The 24,062-nt window shown below is 33.8% G+C and overlaps 1 protein-coding gene and 1 non-coding gene across 5 annotated transcripts; both read right to left on the minus strand.

The window, feature by feature from the left end:
- Window positions 1-1,346: 1,346 nt before the first annotated feature.
- On the minus strand, window positions 1,347-7,451 carry LOC112711531 (3-phosphoinositide-dependent protein kinase 2). Of its 4 annotated transcripts, none has more exons than XR_011866026.1 (12): window positions 6,679-7,436; window positions 5,472-5,652; window positions 5,250-5,302; window positions 4,320-4,421; window positions 4,135-4,243; window positions 3,918-3,996; window positions 3,515-3,680; window positions 2,928-3,062; window positions 2,666-2,820; window positions 2,367-2,589; window positions 1,732-2,100; window positions 1,347-1,582 (listed from the first exon to the last, which is right to left on the minus strand). XR_011866026.1 is itself a non-coding variant. In XM_025764208.3 (11 exons), exons 1-11 carry the CDS (start codon window positions 6,868-6,870, stop codon window positions 2,017-2,019), a joined length of 1,485 nt encoding a protein of 494 aa, XP_025619993.1. In that variant the 5' UTR covers window positions 6,871-7,451; the 3' UTR covers window positions 1,347-2,016. The 4 variants fall into 4 exon arrangements, 2 of the variants coding, with proteins under 2 accessions (XP_025619993.1, XP_025619994.1); XR_003811814.2 differs by having other exon boundaries at window positions 2,666-2,826; XM_025764208.3 differs by having other exon boundaries at window positions 1,347-2,100; window positions 2,666-2,826; window positions 6,679-7,451.
- A 9,450-nt stretch (window positions 7,452-16,901) lies between these two features.
- On the minus strand, window positions 16,902-17,009 carry LOC112713802 (small nucleolar RNA R71). The gene has a single exon (XR_003158762.1). It is a non-coding gene; the product is annotated as a small nucleolar RNA R71 (small nucleolar RNA).
- Between the last annotated feature and the right edge of the window lie 7,053 nt (window positions 17,010-24,062).

Consider the following 24,062-nt stretch of genomic DNA (forward strand, 5'->3'; position numbering starts at 1 on the left):
ACGATCAACATTCGTCCAACATGGATGTCTTCTGTGTTCAGCTGTGTTTTAATAAAAAATAAAAAAAATTTCTCCTGACATATTTAGACACACCTAAATACCATCACACTTAAATATCATTACATGTCAATGTATTTAACCTTATCCTTAACATGTATTTTTGAAATAAATTTAAAAATTATATATATTATGTATTAAAACAAAAAAATTAAATACTTTATATAACTTAAAAAGATATTAAAAATAGTTAAAAAAGTTAATTTATATTTTAATATTAATAAAATCTCAAAATATTATTACAATTTATCTAAAAAATACTTTATATTTTTATATGCATGTCATGTCTCGTATCTTATCAGAATTTAAAATCTTATAAGAATTTAAAATTCGTATATATGTTTATCCTATGTCATGTCATATTATATACATTGAGAACATAACACAGAAGACAAAGACACAAAATTAATATTTGTGTATTATTTAGTAATAAAATAAATATAAAATAAAATAAATCATAAAAAATCTAATTTATTCTTTTTTTTTACAAAATAATGAAAAAAATAATAAAAAAATATAATTATAAAAAATTAATAAAAATAACAAAAAGAAAAACAAGTTATATATCTTAATAGCATATCTATGTTACTGTGTTAAAAAAGACACAATATACACTAAGACTGCATTTGGAAGAGAAACTGAGTCTGAAAAAAAAATTAAAAGATAGAGACTAAATTAAGTCTTTGTATTATATTTGATGTAAAATATACAAATATACTAAACTGAATTATATCTCAATATTATATTTAATTTAAGATAAATATAGCGATTGAAAAATAACTTTAAAATTTAAAAAGTTAAAGATATTTTTTTTAAAAAATGTTATTAAAATTTTTCCGTCCCTATGACTCCACTTTTTGGAGGTATTTAAGGAACTAAAAGGAAAAGTCTAGGAGGCCAGCAGTTTTATTGAATTTTGGCCAGCATGTAACCAGCAGGGGAAGGTGAGCCATTGGATGAAATCTCATACCAATCTCACACCATCAAATCATCATTGATGGCTAGTTGATGGCTAACAATCACAAAAATTGCTGGCCCCCTAGCATTGCTCGAACTAAAATTGTCATAAGATTAAAATTCTCTAACCATCATACACAATACTAAATTCTAATCTCTAATTTCAATTCCGATCCCTAAAAATAAATGCTACCTAATTTAATGTCTCAAAATACAATGTCATAAGCTATATCTCATCCATCAAAGATAATTTTATATCTCAATATCATTGTCACAAAGTTTCGTATTTATAAACAAACACAGGCTTACTGAACTCAATGTTACTGAGAAAATTTGCAATCAAGTGTATTTTCTTTACTCATAAACTACCAAACACATTAGAGTATATAAACTGGCTGGAATGGCCAAAAATGTGATCTAATTTCTACTCAAGTACAATCAAGAACATTTTCATTCAATCCCTAAAACTATATTGCCTCACTATATAAAATTATTTACAGTTTTCCTAAGGGCCAAATCATCCTTTTCATCTTGAAACTTCAGGTTGGCTTCACCTTGTGATCATTGGCTGAAGCAACGATACAAATTGAGCAATTTAATTCAATTATTCATATGCTATATAATATAAGTATATAACTAAAATTTGCTATCATCTTGCAACTCAGAAGATATTATTTAGAAAAAAAAATAATAACTGAATTTTTTTTTTTTTCTTACAGAGTATTGATTCCAACCCTCCAACAAAGCCTACAATAAGAACATCGTCCACATTTTTATCATATATTCCATTGAAGCATATGAAAGAGATTGGAAAAATCATGACAAACTCAACTAAGCTGTAGTGAGGAATTAGCTTTGCACCAGATTTCAGCAGAACTTAATCTGCAACTTCATTTTTTCTTTTGATGAATAATTTGTTGAGCAGTCAAACTGTTTTTGTAATTCCTTGCTGAACACTACAAAGATAGCAGAAAGAATATTTTTCTCAAAACCAGAATGAATTCACCGGTTTTGAAGCCCTTCGATTGCCTTTTTCCACTGATGTGCTCTTTGCTTTGCATCCTCGAATGACATCACCTTTTTCGGCTGCATAGTTACACTTAGTAAGAAATACATGAAATAAATTTCCAAAGCAAAATAGATTTAAGATGCCTACAGATAAAAACACAAACTCAAAATTCTTTCAGAACATTTGGCAGTGCATGCTTGCAATCATAATTTCGAAATTGGAGGAAGCATCTGTCGATATCATTCGAATCTTGAAGTCTAACACCTAGCCTCTATTTACTGCTTTCTATATTTGTAATAGTGCGAGTTGTATAACAAGATATTCCGGAAAAGAGAATGCTTACTGTGCATATCTTGAAATTTGATGGACTAATCACTTGGATGCTTAAATCATTTGGATTATCAGACCATATTATATTTCCCTTGACAATTAGCTTCGACGGGTCCACATAGATCAACTTTGGTTTGTTAGTTAGGATAAGCTGCACCTTCTTGCTCGTTAGTTTCTGTATTTTCTTCACCATAGAGATCATAAGCACAGATTCCCCAGGTTCCAAAAATTGTTGCCTGTTAAATGCGAACATTTTCTATAGGTAACTGCGGACATGCAAAAATACAAAGAAACAAAATGATTTGCACATACCATTTTGAATCAAAGGAATCGATTGAAGCTAGTCTGGTTACGCTCCCCTCAGACGATGATGGAGCACCATCAGGCTGTCTAGCCGAGGCTGCATAACCATCACCGACATGAGACGGACTCCATGCTGCATCCTGAGCTTCATCTACAATAGGTGACTGAATCTAAAAGTGAAAATAATATGAGAATTAGAGATTCTTTTCTCTTTATCTTAACAAATAAGGTGGACAAAAAATAGATGTTGAGCAAAGCATCAGAGTCATACGCCAGCTTCCAGTGCTAGTTTTGGTGGAGTTTGTGCCCTTATGTTACTCCAATCAACACCCTTAAAAAATGTGTGCCTTTTCAAAGCAGCATAACCGTCAGGTCCTGCACCTGGCCTTCTTCTGGGGTCCAAATCCTGCATTATAATTTCAATACTGTCAAAAACTAACACTTCATAAATTTCATAAAAGATGCCAAAAGTTGGAAGGGGAAAAAAAAACACTGGTATATATATTACTAGCATCAACTATTATTCTGGAAAAAAACAAGTCTAGAGCCTTTGGAGTTTAGGGGAACAAATTTGATTATCAATGCCTCAATCAACATTTAAAAAAAAATTGAAAAGAAAAGCTTTCGAACATGTGTTTACACAGCATTGCCTAACATCATCATAAACAAAATCCAGAACTTAAAAACTTCAATCCTGGGGTTCAGTCTGCATTATGGTACTAGTATGTCAAGATATGTACTGAAAAGAGATTGCCGAAATAGGAAGATGATAGCTTCGTAAAGTGTTGCGATCAGATAAGTTAGATAGAGCACTAGAGAAGCTTGGATTTCTGTGCAGAGGGTCATAGAAATACTAACCAGTAGCCGGTCAATAAGGTCTCTTGCTTCATCAGAAAAATAATCAGGAAATCGAATTTCTCTAGCTATAATTCTTTGGAATATAAGCCATTCACTTGCATCTTTAAAAGGCGAAGTTCCTGAAAGCATCTGGTATAATGTGCATCCAAGTGCCCAGAGGTCATTCCTGTGGTAGTATATTGAGAGAAGTAAAGGGAAAATGTTATTATATCGGGAACTAGCACGGAACAAAAGCCTGATAAGGAAACTCGGTGCGTGCACAAACTTGAAAATTGAATTGTCAAATATAATCTTGATTTACAAATTATTGAACTAAGCTAAAATTAAAAATCAATCTATATGTACAGAAAACTTGCATAAGAAATAATATTATCTTAGCACTGAATAGTAACATGGTCCCTACCCAAAAGTTGCTGGAGAGGAATTAAGAACCTCCGGAGGGACATAAGCAGCGGTTCCCACAAATGTGCAGGCTTTGTCATCTAGAAATTAAAATAAATGAATATCAATTTTAAGTATTTAGTGATATCAATTAATAGAAGTTACAATAAAAGAAACAGACTATATACAAGGATTACTAAAAACATTACTAAGCACTATTCTCAGTATTCTTCGATTACCAGATGCTGCATTTGGAAGGACAGTGATTTTGCTATCCTGCATAGGCTTCACACTCCCAAAATCGGCTATTTTGATATGTCCATCAGCTGTAAGCAATAAATTCTCTGGCTGCAATTAGAGAAACTTAATATTCAGACAAGGACATATATGACAAAGATGTGGTATAAGCATGACTCAGAACTACCTTTATATCCCGATGTATCAATCCTAAATTATGTATGTATTCGAGAGCATCGACAACTTCAGCTGCATAGAACCGTGCCTCATCCTCAGGTAGACGTCCTTTCTGCATTCAGGAACCGAAAAAGCTTGCTAGTAGATATCATGCCGTAACAAAACATCCTGAGTGATACTGACTTGCATACTATGAGTCTATGACTCCCAAATTTTAAATAATACTGAAATTATAATATTTCTCAAAGGAGAGGCCAAAAAGCCACAGCAACACATATAAGAGGTTTTAAGTTTTAACAACTGCCATGATCCATTGGAAATTTCAGTTGTACAATCATGTAAATTTTCACTGAAAACAAAATATAATACTAGTATTTAAAAAATAAAATGTCCTTGTCTATATGATCAACTTCTAACAAAAAGGAAGCAAATTAGGTTACAAGAATTGAACTTATAATAAAGGAATCTTGTTATGGGGAACAAGGTCATTAGTTTTCAATATGTAGATATTACATCTCATACTCATACTTTCATACTGTAAACTATGGTTAGATAGGGTTAGAATAATACTTTATGAACAAATTTACTATGACAGTTAGTCAATCCAGTCAAATCAGTAGAATGGAAGCTTAAGGCAAAAAATTAGTTTGATATGAGACATCTAAATTAGTTTGATATCATATTTATTTATCTTGAATCTTGGGAACCCCCAGGGAAAATTTTTCTCTCAATGGAAAACTATAAAGAGCATAATAAAATCAAAGCGCAAGTCATGATTTAATTGTTTTTGCATCAATACCTAACATAGGAATAAACTTTCTGTCCTATGGGACCAACACACCTTCAGCAGGTGCCATGGAAATTTTTTTAATTTTCTTTCCAAACAAGATATATACTGCAGCACATTGAACACATGCCTTCAAGTGTTATGTTAGCTTACCCTGATTATTTGATCAAAAAGTTCTCCACCTTCACAGGATTCAAGTGCCATGTCTTCTCGAATGAAAAAGGAACAGAGCGAAAAAAAAAGGAGATAAAATGTCAAATAGCAAATAGGCCACCCTGGCAAACTTGAGGAGAAGAAAGTAGAGAAGAAATCGCAGAGAGGAGTAAGAGAGTGCAGAAGCAAGTACAAAGAGAAAAAGCATCCAGGAATACTCACATAGAGAAAACGTGTCTTGAAATGTGAAATATAGGCGCACAATTCCAGGATGATCCAATTGATCGAGAACTATGCGTTCCAACTTCACGTAGGCTGTTTTGTTCTCTTTAGTAATGAATTTTTTGTCCATGATCTTCATCGCATACACAGTTCCTGTGTCCTTCTTCTTTGCCCTCACAACCTTTAAACATAACAAGAAAGATGTTTGGATCCTTTACTCCCAGGGGAAAGGTCTAAAGAAAAAAAAAATCCTATATGCTCAAACTATAGAAAATTCAAGTTCCTACAGGGTTAAAAGAATAAGATAAATGTTTTGTTGAAACAACTAGAATTGAAATCTACCACCACAACAAGCCAAAGAAAGTATATGTAAAGTGGGAAAATCAGTTGAGAAAGAAAAGCAAAGGAAAGTGTTTATTAAAATGCAGCTCAGGTGCTTCGCCGATTTCCTTCACTTCTAGCAGTGCAACTTAAGTGCCACTCATTAATCACTTCATAAGTAACATCTAGGCTCCATTTATTTTTTTAAAGAAAATATGTTGGCACCCAAATCTAAATCTATGAAACTAGTACACAAAATATAATAGTTTTTGTTGTAGAAGAGCAACTCCAAGCAATCTTCATAACAGGTTTTTCAGCAACCATTCATGTGGGAAGAAGATCGACAAAACATCCAATTAGGAAGGTGAATGAGATGGAAGGTAGACAGGGGTCGAATGGTACAGGAAGACCCAAAAAGACATATATGAGATGGTGAAAGAAGATCTACATGTAAACAGTCTCACTCACTATAGACATAATATAGGATAAAGCTCAATAGCGTTGTTTGATCTATGCAACCAACCCGGATAAAGCTTATTGTTGTATTCATGACAAAGCATACAAAAAAGAACCTTCCTTATAAATCGAAATTTCCTAATATAGCTACCAAATGGCGTTTCATAAAACAATAACATGTTTATCTATGATCTCTACTGCACAACACCCGTCAACAATTATCCTAACCATAAAAAAGTAAAAATAAAAAACAACGACAGAAAAATCATAATGCCCCAGCATCATTCATAGGATTCATGCACCCAGCAAAGCACATCCAGAAAATTACAAAAATGATAAACAATAAATAAATAAATAAAATGCAAACCAATATCAACCCTTCAGGCACCAAAAAAAGAAACTAAAAAAATCATAATTCCACGTGTCATACCTTAGAATAAGAGCCAACGCCATAGATCTTGCCCAGTTCAAAGTCCTGAATGGTGTAATTCTCCTGAGGAGCCCTAAAAGCAAAGCTTTTGGATCTCGGTACATTATTCCCACCACTACCACCACCATTGGAAGAGGAAGAATTCCCCTGAATCTTCAACTTTGAATCAAAATCCTTCTCCATTTCCAACATTTCTCAGCTGCCAAAAAACAATTTTTTTCTTTTCTTTTCAAAAAAACGGAAGCTCCCAATCTAACATTCCCATCACATTCTCTCTCTAAAGAAAATAACCTGGGGAGACGTGCGGTCAAACGGAGACCAACCCCAGAACCCCTTTTGGATCAAAAAGAAAAGGGCGAAGCGAATTGCGTGATTACAATGTGAAAGTTTTCAGCTTTAAGGTTTGTTTTTGTTTTCCCCAATTTGAAAACCCTATGCTTAGAGATAGAAAGAGAAAGAAGGGGAAGATTAAGGAGGAGGAATGGGAAGAATTGAAGAGGAAGAGGTGGCACATCACATGGGGAAGGAATGATGGTGGAGGATCATTCAATTTTCTCTTATGCCTTTGAATTTTGATTTTGATTTTTCTCTCTCTTCAGTTCTGTGGCTATTATGGCTAAATCAGGAATGGAAACACCTTTCATGGGAGGAGGTGAAGCTGTTGCATAAATAATGCATATCATTACAAGCTTTTGTGCAATTTCATGCTTTTGTGTCTCTTTCTTGTTTATTTGGAATTTGGGATGTGGATAAAATGAAATGGGTAAAGTTTCTGTTTGCTATCTTATTTTATTTTATTTGTATAGATTATAGAATTTAATTTTGATATAAACAAAATATTTTTTAAAATTGTTTAATTAATCGATAATTTTAGATGATTATTTATAATATTAATGTAAAAAATATTTTTTTTGAGATATCTCACATAATTAAATGTACGTGTAAAATTACAGTTAATAAAATTAAATTCTTATTTTTATGATAATATATTTGTTTATAATTGTAAAATTGTAGAAATCTCATTAATATAAAAAAATTATATGATTTAAAAATGGAAATAAAAGAAAAAGAAAAGGTAAACTTTAATATGAATTTGTTTATTTTTTTTATCAAAATAGAAAAACTCAAACTTACAATCTCTTAGGTGAGTATGAAAAAATTATGTCATTTAAATTATAATTCATATTAATTTGTTCATTTGCTAAATCATAATGGTTCAACCACATTTAACCATATAGAGTATACTTCATATTTAGCTTGCTATGGTTTTTCTTTTTTAGTGTAGAGATATGGTTCAATTTCATGCAATTTATTTTGTGTTAAATTAAAATTAATGTCGTCAACCAAAAAAATAAAATAAAATTAATGTTAAATTAAAATTAATAAGAGAATAACATTAGATCGTTCATGATGATAACTATTTTAGTTTTGGATGAAACTCTTTTAAAATAAAATAAAAAGTTAATAAAGTGTAAAAATGTAAAAATGAGAATCTAATTATTTTTAAATTAAGATTTTAAAACTCATACATAATAAAAGTTATAAATTTAATAGTAATTATTTTTTATTTTATTACTTTCTAAATCCGTTTAGAAGTTTTTTTAATTTTAATGACAAGTATATTAACCTTTTAATTAAAGATTATAATTCAACTTTTTAATTGCCAATATATATTAAAAAATTCTCATACATTTTGTAAGATTTCAATTGGGGGGGGGGGTTGAATTGAGTTAGTTAAATGATAATAGCCTAATGGGGGAAAAATAAAAAATCAAGTGAAATTGAGAAGACAAGAAAAAGAAAGATCCATCTCACCAAATATATTTTTGGAGTAGTGCTTTTCTTATGCTTTCAATCATAATAATATTGGTAAACAATCAATGTAATGCTGTGCATGTGGTTATAGTCTAATAGACTTGGTCCCTATATCTCCAAAAAATAAGAAATTAAAAAATATACTGAAAAGAATCATGCGAGTAACTACGTAATAATTCATGTAAGTACTCAAGAAAATTCGAAGGTCGTATTCTTATCCTCATGAAATAATGAACGAATGCGAAATCTACCAAAACATTTTGGATAATAATAATAAGACACCTGAATGACAATCACAGACTTTATAGCTACAATTTATTATTGCTTCTTTTGGCAGAGTACAGTTTATTGCATTAGGCTTGGAAACATCATCCAATTTGCTCGGCTCTTGAATAATAGTAGTAGGATGGCTAGGTTCTTACAAGAGTTAATCCCTATATTAGTTACTGAGATTGGTGGCTTGTATTAAAAATATCTTTAACATCCCAATTACACTACAATAATTTGAGATTGAAAAAATTGGATTAGATTAGTGTCATTTTTTTTCTGTCAATTTATTTCTCACATCGCTAGTAATTTAGTGGGTTAAGTACGATTTTAATACTTAAAATAGAAATTGAAAATCTTTTTTAATTTATTTTAAAATCGTCATTTTTATTAAATTTTTTATTTTTATTAATAAATTATTCCTAATTAAAAAAATTATAAAATAAAATAAAAAAAGAAAGAAAGGGAACGACGAAAGAGGAAGAAAGAGAATCGGGAGGGGGGAATGATTGTGATAATAGTTATGGTGTTCGTGTTATTGAATGGCAAGGCTGTGAAGGTTGCTTAGGCTGAAAATGCGGAGAGTTGTGCGCTCTATGCATGGTGCTACGGCGGCCTAGACCGAAAATGTGGCCGTGGAAGGGCAGCGATTCATGGACCAGATCCGTGGTATGACTGTCTAGGGAGTTGGATTTGGAGGATGAACAGACAGAGGGGGTGTTGAATGCAGTCCTAATTGGACTAGGTCTTGACCTTGGACTTATGCGCTGGAAGTCGTTAATGGCATCAATGTAGCGCTGCTCCAAGGGGTAGGGCTCAGTCCCTGATATTCCTTGGTTATCTTGTTGTTGATATTGTTCTTCTAGTTGTTGTTGTTTCATTGTTGTTGTTGTTTTACTGTTTCTGTTTTTTGTTTCTGTATTCTGCTTTTACATTCTGCTTCTACATGCTTCTGTTTTTTCATTTTGGGGAAGAAGGGAGAAGGGCATTTTCGTCCGAAGGACGATTTTAAAACAAACTAAAACCTTTGAGACTATTTTATAGCAAAAAATGCTGGGGATAAAAAAATTTTCAACCCTACTTTAGAAACCAAAATCGTACTTAACCCTAATTTAGTACACATATACTTTTTTATGTTGGATTAAACAAAATAACGTCGTTTCAATTTTAACGTTAAATACTTGATGATACAGCGTTGTTTAACCTTAATGAACCAAAAAAGTTTCCATTTCCAATTTTTTGTCATTTTATCTTATTCTTCTCCACTCGAACTCTTTGAATTTAACATTTTTTTGTCCATGCCTGTAAAATAGGATTTGTGTGTTGAATCAATCATATATTTTGAAAATTCTTTGAGACCACGCGATGTATTTTGGTTCAGAATCTTTGAAAGAAGAAGCGCGAGTTCTTCACCAAATTCGGTCACTGAGAGGTAAGTATGGAATAGAAAAATTAATTATTTTTAATCTTTTTAGTGAAAGTATGCATCACTTTGGCGATCATTTAATATATGTTTTTGTGTAGTCCAGCATGGAAGAGTATGTACGAGATCACTAAGACTGCATTTGGAAAGAAAGCTGAGATTGAGAGATAAAGATTGCAAGGCAGAGATAGAAAGATTGAAATTCAATTAAGTCTTTGTGTATTATATTTAGTGTAAAATATACTAAAAGTGAGTTATGTCTAAGGATCATGTTTGGTTTAAAATAAATATGAAAACTGAGGGTTAGATTTGGAATTCGAAAAATTAAATGAGAGTATTTTTAAAAGAAATGTTATTAAAATTTTAGTCTCCAATCTTAGAAATTTCAGTTTCCTCTATCCTTACTTTCTAGAGGTACTGAAATGATTGAAATTTTGTGTCTCGAAAGTGAAATTTTAGTTTTAGTCTCTGACTACCAAACACAATACTAAATCTTATGAAGATTTTTTAAGGCCTAGAGAACGGGGTTAAATCTATGGCCTTCTTTTAAACTTTATCAATTAAGCCTCAAACCAGAAAGAGAAACCGTGCTTCTGTTTTGACTACGAGATTGATTATGTATGAAACAATTTTATTTTGTCTCATAACGAATGAAATAAAAAACTGAGAAGGAAAGAGAAAATGACACAGTCATGTATCATGGTTCAGCTACCTTATGCAATGTAGCCTATGTTCAATCTCCACCACAACAGTGGTAAAATTTTCACTATCTTTTCAAGTATTATAAATACTAATTCCCAAGGATTCAACCTAATCCTATCAAAGATAAACCAAACTTCTATCCAAACTTGATTTGACTAGGTTCACTTCTTAGACTCACAACACACTAAGTACTCACCCAACTTAACAAGGAATACCTCTCAGGTACAAGAAATAAAATAGAAATACAATCAAAAGAGATATGATATAAATCTTGGCTTTTCTCACTAAGTTACCTCTCTTTGATTTTTCTCTCAATATTTTTTAATGCCTCACATATATGCCTTTTTTATTTAATCAAAACCAAGAAAGATAAAGCATAAAAATTAAATATTCAATGATAACCCATGAAGGAGATAATGTAAAACAGCTCAAACTCTATAAGCTTAACTTAGATTTTGAACTCTCACATGTTACTTTTTATCTTGGCTGAATGTTCTTTTTAGTATTGGTGCATTTTTTTTTTCCAAAACTTCAGATTTTGAGTGGTAAGTGAGAAAGCTGAGTATTAGATTTGTGTTTTTTCTCTCTTTTCTGAACTTGTATGAGGCAACCAAGCAAACAAAGTCAACACATTGAATATTAAACCAGCTGAACTCATCTCCTTCTTCCCAAAAATTCAGACCAGAAAATCAGGGATTAAAAGCATAATTAAGCAATGTAGAAGAGAGATGAACAACAACAATTTCATTGATATGAGTTCTTCAATATATTTTCCAAATTCAAATCCTTAATCTTGTGCTTTGAACCCAAGTTTTAATATCAACCATTAATTTACAGTAGAAGAAAGAAGCCTCCATTTTTTTTCTTGTTGCCCAAAATGTATGTGCAGAGAGAAGGTGAAATTAACAAGTAATTGACTTGTATGTTAATATAAATTTTTTACCTTTTTCTTCTATGCTTGATTTAAGCATTTTTTTATTTTGGCTCTATTTTGATTTTACATTGCCTTTAGCATTTTGCTTTTCCCTTTTTTCTTTAATGTAAGATAGAAAAGATGAAACCCTCTTTTCTTTTCTGTGTTTTACCCGAAATAACAAAGCTCCACCTGCATTACATTGGTCTTCTTTTCTTTTCATGAAGTAAGTGAACTGGGTTGTGGGTTTGGTTCCAATGGGCGGCCTTAATTGCACATAATTCTTCTTATTGAACTGATGGTTTTTTTTGTTTGGGATGCACAATAAAACCTAGGATTGCAATACTAAATAATTCATCAAAATATTTTTGGACTATCAATCCAATCAAAACCATGCATGTTTGTCATCACTAAAAATATTATTATTTACTAAACTTAACATCCTAGTCTTTCAGTCTCAATTTCAATTTCTGAAAACAAATACTATCTAATAGTGTAAAGAGTAATTTGACAGAAAGGGGTGGAAACTAATGCATGGTACAACTTTTACAATCATGGGAACTATTATGATGCAATTACAATTTTGGAGATTTTTTATATAAGCGACTAATTTTATGGACCACTTTAGAGTTTAATTCGATCTACTCTTAGCTTTTTTCAATAATAATAATAATAATAATAATAATAATAATAATAATAATAATAATACACAATAGAGGTAATATAATGTAAAATTTCTCATCATTACTAATAGTATATATATTATGGTAAAACGGTTGTGTAAGTTATTTTAGAATGACACTAGAAATAGATCCCAAAGTTATACAAATAAGAAATGTGTACTATGGAAAGATTATTATTCATTATGTTTTTTTTTTTTTTCCTTTTCACGAAAGTAATAGTTGTTTTCAATAAAATATCAGATGGTTTCAAGCATGATTTCAAACGAATACACAGAGAAGAGAAGAGGGAATCACCCAATGTTAATATATAGAAATGTATTTAAAGAAAAACATATATAATACACATTACATAACTTTCCCATAAAGAATCAATTTGGTGTTTAATATCTAGTAGGTATTCAATTTGTTTTTAAATAGAGTAGTATCATGAATTTTTGATGAGCGGATAATTTATACGCTTTTTGACATTATTTTTAGGTAGTTTTTAGTATGATTTAGTTAGTATTTACTATATAATTATTAGTTTTTATGCAAGAATCACATTTCTAAACTTTACTATGAGTTTGTATGTTTTTATGTGATTTCAGGTATTTTCTGGCTGAAATTGAAGGACCTGAGCAAAAATCTAATTCAGAAGCTGAAAAAGGACTGCAGATGCTGTTGGATTCTGACCTCCCTACATTCAAAATGGATTTTCTGGAGCTACAGAGGCCTAATTGGCACGATCTCAATTGCGTTGGGAAGTAGACATCTTGGGCTTTATAGCAATGATTAATAGTTCATACTTTGCCCGAAATTTAATGGCCCAAACTGGCGTTCCAAGTCAGCATAAAATTTCTGGCGTAAAACGCCCAAACTGGCATAAAAACTGGAGTTAAACGCCCAAACTGGAACCAAAGTTGGCGTTTAACTCCAAGAGAAGCCTATGCGCGTGAAAGCTTCAATGCTCAGCCCAAGCACACACCAAGTGGGCCCTGAAAGTGGATTTCTGCATCATTTACTTATTTCTGTAAACCCTAGGTTACTAGTTCTCTATAAATAGGACCTTTTACTATTGTATTTTCATCTTTTTTATCATATGTGATCTTTTGATCATCTTTGATCTTGGGATCAGGTCTTAGAACCCTTTTTCGTTTGTTTCATGCTATTTGGAAGGCATGGCCAACTTGTTCTTATGTATTTTCAACGGTGAAGTTTCTACACACCATAAATTAAGGTGTGGAGCTCTACTATTCCTCATGAATCAATGCAATTACTACTGTTTTCTATTAAATTCAAGTTTATTCTTGTTCTAAGATATTCACTTGTACTTCAACCTGGTGGATGTGATGATCTGTGACACTCATCATTATCCCCCTTATGAATGCGTGCCTGACAACCACCTCCGTTCTATCTGCGAGAGCTTGAGTGTGTATCTCTTGGCCTCCTGGTTAACGACGCATGGTTGCCTCTCCTGACAATAGAGCTTTCATTACGTGCGATCAGAGTCTTCGTGGTATAAGCTAGAATCACTTGGGCAGCATTCTTGAGATCCAGAAAGTCTAAACCTTGTCTGTGGTATTTCGAGTAGGATCTGGGATGGGATGACTGTGACGAATTTCAAACTCGCGAGTGTTGGGCGCAGTGATAGTGTGCAAAAGGATCAATGGATCTTATTCTGACATGATCGAGAACCGACAGATGATTAGCCATGCGGGAAACCGTAGAGGACCATTTTCACTGAGAGGATGGATGGTAGCCATTGACAACAGTGAACCACTTACATACAACTTGCCATGAAAAGGAGTAAGAATGATTGGATGAAGGCAATAGGAAAGCAGAGGCTCAGAGGGAACAAAGCATCTTCTTACGCTTGTCTGAAATTCCCACCAATGAATTGCATAAGTATTTCTATCCTATTTTATGTTTTATTTATCTTTTAGTTATCAAAACCCCAAAACCATTTGAATCCGCCTGACTGAGATTTACAAGATGACCATTGCTTGCTTCAAGCCGACAATCTTCGTGGGATCGACCCTTACTCACGTAAGGTATTACTTGGACGACCCAGTGCACTTGCTGGTTAGTTGCACGGAGTGTATCACGATTTCGTGTACCAAGTTTTTGGCGCCGTTACCGGGGATTGTTCAAGTTTGGACATCTAACGGTTCATCTTGTTGCTTAGATGAGGTATTTTTCTTTTTATTTTGTTCTTCATAATTTTTAAGAATGAATTCTAGAGTTTCAGATGATGCTTTTATCATCACAGGAGCTAGTTGATTCCCATCAATTTGGCTGTTGTATGTAATGTCCTACTAAAGCTTGATTAACCATGCCTAATCTTTTTAGACTGAAGCTTTAGACTAACATTGTATGATTCCTGGAATTCTTATTAAAAATTGAGTTTCTTATTCTCTTGTTCAAAATAATTTTCGAAAAAAAATACAAAAAAATCATAAAATCATAAAATCAAAAATATTTTGTGCTTCTTGTTTGAGTCTAGTGTCAATTTTTAAGTTTGGTGTCAATTGCATGTTTTCATTTTTCTTGCAAATTATCGAAAACTCATGCATTATGTTCTTCATTGATCTTCAAGTTGTTCTTGATGATTTTCTTTGTCTGATCTTCAAATTCTCTTGTTTCGTGTCTTTTGTTGTTTCTCATGTGCATTCTCAAATTGTTAGTATCTCTAGTATGAAAATTTCTAAGTTTAGTTTCTTGCATGTCTTTCTTTTCTTAAAAAAATTTTCAAAAATGTGTTTTTGATGTTCATCATGACCTTCATAGTGTTTTTGGTGTTCATTTTGACATTCAAAGTGTCTTGCATGCATTCCTTGTTTTGATCTTAGTTTTTCATGTTTAATTTCATTCTGTTGTTTTTCTCTCTCATCATTAAAAATTCAAAAAAATTCAAAATTATGTCTTTTCAAGTCAAAAATACAGAGAATTGAAGATTTAGAACATACAGCAGAGGAATCACAGAGAAAAAGCTAGGCGTTTTGAAGAAGGAATTCTGGCGTTTAAATACCAGCCAGGGTACCTGGCTAGGTGTTTAAAGCCCAAGAAGGTAGACAAGTGGGCGTTAAACGCCAGAATGGATGCCATTCTGGGCGTTTAATGCCAGGATATCACCAAGGAGGTAGTTTTGTTTTTAATTCAAAACTTTTTCAATTTTTCAAGTTTTAAAACTAATTTTTCAAAATCTTATCTTTTTCATATCTTCTCATATCAATCATATCTTTTTCAAAATCAAATCTTTTTCATTTTTCTTTTAATATTTTCGAAAATCCTTGCTAACAATTAATGTTATGATTCAAAAATTTCAAGTTTGTTACTTTCTTGTTAAGAAAGGTTCAATATTTGAATTTTAGAATCATATCTTTTAATTTCTTGTCAGTCAAGTCATCAATTTTAAAAATCAAATCTTTTTGAACCATATCTTTTCAATCATATCTTTTTTAAAAATCAAATTTTCTTCAATCATATCTTTTCAATCATATCTTTTTAAAATCAAATTTTTTTCAATCATATCTCTTTTAATTTGATTTCAAACTTTTTTTTTCTCTAATTTCTTATCTTTTTAAAACTATTTCCAAATCTTTTTCAACTAATCACTATTTCTTATCTTTTTCAAAATCAACTAACCACTTTTTCAAAAATCTTTTTAATTAACCAACTAATTTAATTTTAAAATTTTCAAAAATTCCCTCTCTCATCTCCTTCTAATTAATCACTAACACTCCTCCTCTCTTAATAATTCGAACACTCTTCCCTCTTTATATGTTCGAATTCTTCTTTATTTACCTCATCCTTCTATTCTTCTTTTTCTCTGACACATCAAGAAATCTCTATATTGTGACATAGAGGATTTCATACTTTTTTGTTCTCTTCTCTTTCATATGAGTAGAAACAAAGATAAAGGCATTCTTGTTGAAGCTGATCCTAAACCTGAAAGGACTCTGAAGAGGAAGCTAGGAGAAGCTAAAGCACAACTATCTAGAGAGGACCTGACAGAAATTTTCAAAAAAGAAGAAGACATGGCAGCCGAAAATAACAACAATGCCAACAATGCAATGAAGGTGCTTGGTGACTTTACTGCACCAACTCCCAACTTCTATGGGAGAAGCATCTCAATTCCTGCCATTGGAGCAAACAACTTTGAGCTCAAGCCTCAATTAGTTTCTCTGATGCAACAGAATTGCAAGTTTCATGGACTTCCATTGGAAGATCCTCATCAATTCTTGGCTGAATTTTTGCAAATCTGTAACACTGTTAAGACCAATGGAGTTGATCCCGAGGTCTACAGACTCATGATTTTCCCTTTTACTGTAAGAGACAGAGCTAGCATATGGTTGAATCACAACCTAGAGACAGCTTGAACTCTTAGGAAAAGCTTGTCAATGCCTTCTTAGCTAAATTCTTTCCACCTCAAAAGATGAGTAAGCTTAGAGTGGAAGTTCAAATCTTTAAACAAAAGGAAGGTGAATCCCTCTATGAAGCTTGGGAAAGATACAAGCAATTGATCAGAAGGTGTCCTTCTGACATGCTTTCAGAATGGAGCATCATAGGTATTTTCTATGATGGTCTATCTGAGTTATCCAAGATGTCATTGGACCATTCTGCAGGTGGATCAATTCATCTGAAGAAAACACCTGCAGAAGCTCAGGAACTCATTGAAATGGTTGCAAATAACCAGTTCATGTACACTTCTGAAAGAAATCCTATAAACAATGGGACAACTCAGAAGAAAGGAGTTCTTGAGATTGATACTCTGAATGCCATATTGGCTCAGAACAAATTATTGACTCAGTAAGTCAATATAATTTCTCAAAATCTGACTGGATTGCAAGCTGCATCTGGCAGTGCTAAGGAAGCCTCCTCTGAAGAAGAAGCTTATAACCCTGAGAATCTTACAATGGAAGAGGTGAATTACATGGGAGAACCCTATGGAAACACCTACAATTCTTCATGGAGGAATCACCCAAATTTCTCATGGAAGGATCAACAAAAGCCTCAACAAGGCTTTAATAATAATAATGGTGGGAGAAATAGGTTTGGCAATAGCAAACCTTTCTCTTCATCTTCTCAACAACAGACAGAGAACTCTGAGCAGAATCGCTCTAGCTTAGCAATCATAGTCTCTGATCTATCTAAGACCACACTAAGTTTCATGAATGAAACAATATCCTCCATTAGAAATTTGGAGGTACAAGTGGGTTAATTGAGTAAGAAAGTTACTGAAACTCCTCCTAGCACTCTCCCAAGAAATACAGAAGAAAATCCCAAGAGAGAGTGCAAGGCCATAACCACGTCTAACATGGTCGAATCTGTGGAGGAAGGAAAGGCAGTGATTCCCAGTGAGGAAGACCTCATGGGACGTCCACTGACCACTAGGGAGTTCCCCTCTGTGGAACCAAGGGAATCTGAGGCTCATACAGACACTATAGAGATTCCATTGAACCTACTTCTGCCATTCATGAGCTCTTATGAGTATTCTTTCTCTGAAGAGGATGAAGATATTACTGAAGAGAAAGTTTCTCAGTATCTAGGAGCAATCATAAAGCTGAATGCCAAATTATTTGGTAATGATACTTGGGAGGATGAACCTCCATTGCTCATTAAAGAACTAAGTACATTGGCTCAGCTAAAGATACCTCAAAAGAAATCAGACCCTGGAAGGTTCTTAATACCTTACACCATTGGCACCATGACCTTTGAGAAGGCTCTGTGTGACCTGGGGTCAAGTGTAAACCTCATGCCACTCTCTTTAATGGAGAAACTAGGGATCTTTGAGGTACAAGCTACAAGAATCTCACTGGAGATGGCAGACAATTCAAGGAAACAGGCTTATGGACTTGTAGAGGATGTCTTAGTGAAGGTTGAAGGCCTTTACATCCCTGCTGGATTCATAATCCTGGACACTGGAAAGAATAAAGATGAATCCATCATCCTTGGCAGACCCTTCCTAATCACAGCAAAAGCTATTATTGATGTTGACAGAGGAGAATTGATCCTTCAAGTGAATGAGGACTATCTTGTGTTTAAGGCTCAAGGATCTCCTTCTGTACACATGGAGAAGAAGCATGAAAAGCCTCTCTCAATACATAGTCAAACAGAGCCCCCACATTCAAACTCTAAGTTTGGTGTTGGGAGGCCCCAACCATGCTCTGAACATCTGTGAAGCTCCATGAGAGCTCACTGTCAAGCTATTGACATTAAAGAAGTGCTTATTGGGAGGTAACCCAATTTTTATTTTCCAATTTCCATTGTTATTTTATGTTTTCTTTAGGTTGATGATCATGTGGAGTCACAAAAACAATTACAAAAATCAAAGTAAATTCAAAAAACAGCATTAAAAATAGCACACCCTGAAGGAGGAACTTACTGGCGTTTAAACGCCAGTAAGGGTAATAGAATGGGCGTTAAACGCCCAGTCTGGCACTATTCTGGGCGTTTAACGCCAGAAAATGACACCAAGTTGGCGTTCAACGCCAGAAAGGGAAGAAAAGTTGGCTTTTAACGCCAGAAAGGGAAGAAAAGCTGGCGTTAAACGCCAGAAATGGGCAGTAACCTGGCGTTTAATGCCAGGATCAGCACTCAGAGGGCATTTACACACCAGAATGGTGTAGGGATGAGAAATTCTTGACACCTCAGGATCTGTGGACACCACAAGATCCCCACCTACCTCAGCTCACTTTCTCTCTTCTTCACACATTCCAATAACACCCTTCCCTCAAATACCCTTCACCACTCACATTCACCCACTCTTCCCCAAAAACCCCACCTACCCCACCTTTCAAAATTCAATAACTTTTCCTCCCAAACCCAACCCCTAATACACGAACCCTACCCCTCTCTCCACTCCTATATAAACCCCTTATCCCTCCTTCATTTTCACACATCATAAACACTTCTTTCCTCCCTTGGCCGAACCACTCAAACCTCTCAATCCCCTCCATTTTCTTCTTTTTCTCCTCCATTCTTTCTTCTTTTGCTCGAGGATGAGCAAACATTTTAAGTTTGGTGTTGGAAAAAGGGTTGCCTTTTTATTTTCAATAACCATTAATGGCACCTAAGGCCGGAGAAATCTCTAGAAAGAGGAAGGGAAAGACAATTGCTTCCAACTCCGAGTCATGAGAGATGGAGAGATTCATCTCAAAATCCCATCACTAAAAAAAGGATGGAGCAAATAAGAGAGCCCACTCATGGACCTCAAGGGATACATTTTCCTCCACACAACTATTGGGAGAAACTAAGGATAGGAGCACCAAAATCACTAAGGATGGAGCACCAAAAGCACTCCATTATCCTCCATGAAATTAGAGAGGATTAAATAGCCATGAGGGAAGAGCAACAAAGGCAAGGAAGAGACATAGAGGAGCTCAGGCATTCCATTGGATCTTCAAGAGAAAGAACTAGCTGCCATCACTAAGGTGGACTCGTTCTTTGATTTCCTTGTTCTTATTTTTCTGTTTTTCGATTTTTATGCTTTATGTGTTATCTATGTTTGTGTCTTCATTACATGATCATTAGTATCTAGTGTCTATGTCTTAAAGCTAAGAATAATTCCATGAATCCTTCACCTCTCTTAAATGAAAAATGTGCCTAATTACAAAAGAATGAGAAGTACTTGAATTTCAAATTTTATCTTGAAATTAGTTTAATTATTTTGATGTGGTGGCAATACCTTTTGTTTTTCTGAATGAATACTTGAACAGTGCATATTTTTTATAGTGAAGTTTATGAATGTTAAATTTGTTGGCTCTTGAAAGAATGATGAACAAAGAGAAATATTATTGATAATCTGAAAAATTATGAAATTGATTCTTGAAGCAAGAAAAAGCAGTGAAAAAAAAGAAAAGAAAAAGCATACGAAAAAAAAGAAAAAAAAGAAAAAAAGAGAGAGAAGAAAGAAAAAGCAAGCAGAAAAAGCCAATAGCCCTTTAAACCAAAAGGCAAGGGTAAAAAGGATCCAAGACTTTGAGCATTAATTGATAGGAGGGCCCAAGGGAATAAAATCCTGGCCTAAGCGGCTAAATCAAGCTGTCCCTAACCATGTGCTTGTGTCATGAAGGTCCAAGTGAAAAGCTTGAGACTGAATGGTTAAAGTCGTGATCCAAAGCAGAAAGAGTGTGCTTAAGAACTCTAGACACCTCTAATTGGAAACTTTAGAAAAGCTGAGTCACAATCTGAAAAAGTTCACCCAGTTATGTGTCTGTGGCATTTATGTATCTGGTGGTAATACTGGAAAACAAGATGCTTAGGGTCACGGCCAAGACTCATAAAGTAGCTGTGTTCAAGAATCAACATACTGAACTAGGAGAATCAATAACACTATCTAAATTCTGAGTTCCTATAGGTGCCAATCATTCTGAATTTCAAAGGATAAAGTGAGTTGCCAAAACTATTCAGAAGCAAAAAGCTACTAGCCCCGCTCATCAAATTGGGACTAAGTTTTATTGATATTGTGAGATTCATTGTATATTCTCTTTTTTTATCCTATTTTGTTTTCAGTTGCTTGGGGACAAGCAACAATTTAAGTTTGGTGTTGTGATGAGCGGATAATTTATACGCTTTTTGGCATTGTTTTTAGGTAGTTTTTAGTATGATTTAGTTAGTTTTTAGTATATAATTATTTGTTTTTATGCAAAAATCACATTTCTGGACTTTACTATAAGTTTGTGTGTTTTTCTGTGATTTCAGGTATTTTCTGGCTGAAATTGAGGGATCTGAGCAAAAATCTGATTCAGAAGCTGAAAAAGGACTGCAGATGCTGTTGGATTCTGACCTCCCTGTACTCGAAATGGATTTTCTGGAGCTGCAGAAGCCCAATTGGCGCGCTCTCAATTGCGTTGGAAAGTAGACATCTTCGGCTTTCCAGCAATGTTTAATAGTCCATATTGTTCTCGAGATTTGATGGCCCAAATTGGTATTCCAAGTCAACATAAAATTTCTGGTGTAAACCACCCAAACTGGCATAAAAGCTGGAGTTAAATGCCCAAACTGGCACTAAAGCTGGCGTTTAACTCCAAGAGAAGCCTATGCATGTGAAAGCTTCAATGCTCAGCTCAAGCACATACCACGTGGGCTCCGGAAGTGGATTTCTGCATCATTTACTTATTTCTGTAAACCCTAGGTTACTAGTTCTCTATAAATAGGACCTTTTACTATTGTATTTTCATCTTTTTTATCATCTGTGATCTTTTGATCATCTTTTATCTTGGGATCAGGTCTTAGAACCCTTTTTCGTTTGTTTCATGTAATTTGGGAGGCATGGCCATTCGGCCGCCTAGACCTTGTTCCTATGTATTTTCAATGGTGGAGTTTCTACACACCATAGATTAAGGTGTGGAGCTCTGCTGTTCCTCATGAATCAATGCAATTACTACTATTTTATATTCAATTCAAACTTATTCTTGTTCTAAGATATTCACTCGTACTTCAACCTGGTGGATGTGATGATCCGTGACACTCATCATTATCCCCTCTTATGAACGTGTGCCTGACAATCACCTCCGTTCTATCTGCGAGAGCTTGAGTGTGTATCTCTTGGCCTCCTAGTTCACGATGCATGGTTGCCTCTCCTGACAACAGAGCTTCAATTCGGTGCAATCAGAGTCTTCGTGGTATAAGCTAGAATCACATGGGCCACATTCTTGAGATCCGAAAAGTCTAAACCTTGTCTGTGGTATTCTGAGTATGATCTGGGATGGGATGACTGTGACGAGCTTCAAACTCGCGAGTGTTTGTTGCAGTGACAGTGTGCAAAAGGATCAATGGATCTTATTCCGACATGATCGAGAACCGACAGATGATTAGCCATGCGGGAAATCGTAGAGGACCATTTTTACTGAGAGGATGGATGGTAGCCATTGACAACGGTGATCCACCTACATACAGCTTGCCATGGAAAGGAGTAAGAATGATTGGATGAAGGAAATAGGAAAGCAAAGGCTCAGAGGAAACAAAGCATCTTCATACGCTTATCTGAAATTCCCACCAATGAATTGCATAAGTATTTCTATCCTATTTTATGTTTTATTTATCTTTTAGTTATCAAAACCCCATAACCATTTGAATCTGCCTGACTGAGATTTACAAGATGACCATAGCTTGCTTCAAGCTGACAATCTCTGTGGGATCGACCCTTACTCACGTAAGGTATTACTTGGACGACCTAGTGCACTTGCTGGTCAGTTGCACGAAGTTGTGTATCACGATTTCGTGTACCAACCTTTTACACACTCCAAATGATATCGAATTTCCATTGTTAATCTTTATGAAGATTTTAGCATTGTCATTGGATCGCCCAAATTGAAAATTTTATTTCTTGATCTACTTGAAGATTTGGTAGTGCTAATATCCAGATAACTTGTGAATGACTACAAGATATATATCACACAGTGCATCAAAGTTTCACAAGCTATATTCCACATCTTAGACACTCATCTGATATTGTTAAAATTATTCATTCGTTTCATCGAATTAATATCAATAATAATTCACTTACTTTCCTCTTCTAAGAAAAAATATTCAATAATCACAACTCACATACTCAAAATCATACAATCATGCGGTGTTGAACAAAATACAGGTAGAGACTAGAGAGTACATATGTTAATAGGGCTGATAGCACTACTATATCAACGCATATCCAACCTAACCCCACAGCGGATAGAATCGAGCAAGTATTCCATCAATCTTATTTGATTAATCTACACCATTAATAAATAATATACATGTTAAAAAATATAAATATACAATGAGGAGAAAGGATTTGAACCAAACCCTTTCTTTGTCCACAAGCATTTCATACTACCAAATTAAGTATTATATTGCTAATAATACCTAAATAATATTTGATGATGTTTATATTCTGACCCACAACTTAGGTTTTCAATATCAATTTCACTAAATTCTTTCATTAAGTTGGGAGATAATTTATAGTCAGAAGCTATTTGAGCTAATTCGTTGGTTTTTCAATTCGACTCTCTAAATATGTGCTTTATTGATACGGAGTTGAATGTAGCTAATAGTCGAACTGCTACTACAAAATATTTAGCCAAATTTTGGTTTATAACACGATAATTCCTAGCTAATTGTTGAATCACTGATTGTGAATCTCCTAAAATTTTGAGTTTTTGAGCCCCTTTTTTGATTAATAATGCCAACCCAACGATTACAGACTCGTATTCTGCTTTATTATTTGACAACTCCAGCTCTAGTCAAAACATAAATTTAGTTGGCACATCGTCGGGGCAATTATCATTATCCCAATTCCTACCGCATGCTGATGCCTAGATCCATCAAAAAATAACCTCCAAGGTTTAACTTCTACATATCCAGTAACATTTTTATGATCTTATCATCAATGTTGACACAAGGGTAATTTGCTGGAAAATCAACAATCACTTGTGCATTGACAGCTCTAGCAGGAATGTAGAATAAAGAGAATTTGATTAATTCTAACATCCATTTGCCAATTCGACATCTTAAAATTGGATAAGTGATAACATTAAATTTCAACACGACATAAACACTTCTTCCAATTAAATAACTTTTCAGTTTAATACAAGAGAAATAAAGGGCTAAGTAAAAGCTT

This window comes from Arachis hypogaea, chromosome 9 (genome assembly GCF_003086295.3).
Source record: "Arachis hypogaea cultivar Tifrunner chromosome 9, arahy.Tifrunner.gnm2.J5K5, whole genome shotgun sequence".
Taxonomy (NCBI): Eukaryota; Viridiplantae; Streptophyta; class Magnoliopsida; order Fabales; family Fabaceae; genus Arachis; species Arachis hypogaea.

Bases quoted from the DNA above. Each gene is read 5' to 3' on its own strand.
- LOC112711531 (XM_025764208.3), bottom strand. From the start codon at position 6,870: ATGTTGGAAATGGAGAAGGATTTTGATTCAAAGTTGAAGATTCAGGGG. The intron at 3,063-3,514 runs GTTAGTATTTCT...ATTATAATGCAG, and splicing joins ACCTTATTGACCGGCTACTG to GATTTGGACCCCAGAAGAAG. The intron at 2,101-2,366 runs GTAAGCATTCTC...GTAACTATGCAG, and splicing joins CAAATTTCAAGATATGCACA to CCGAAAAAGGTGATGTCATT.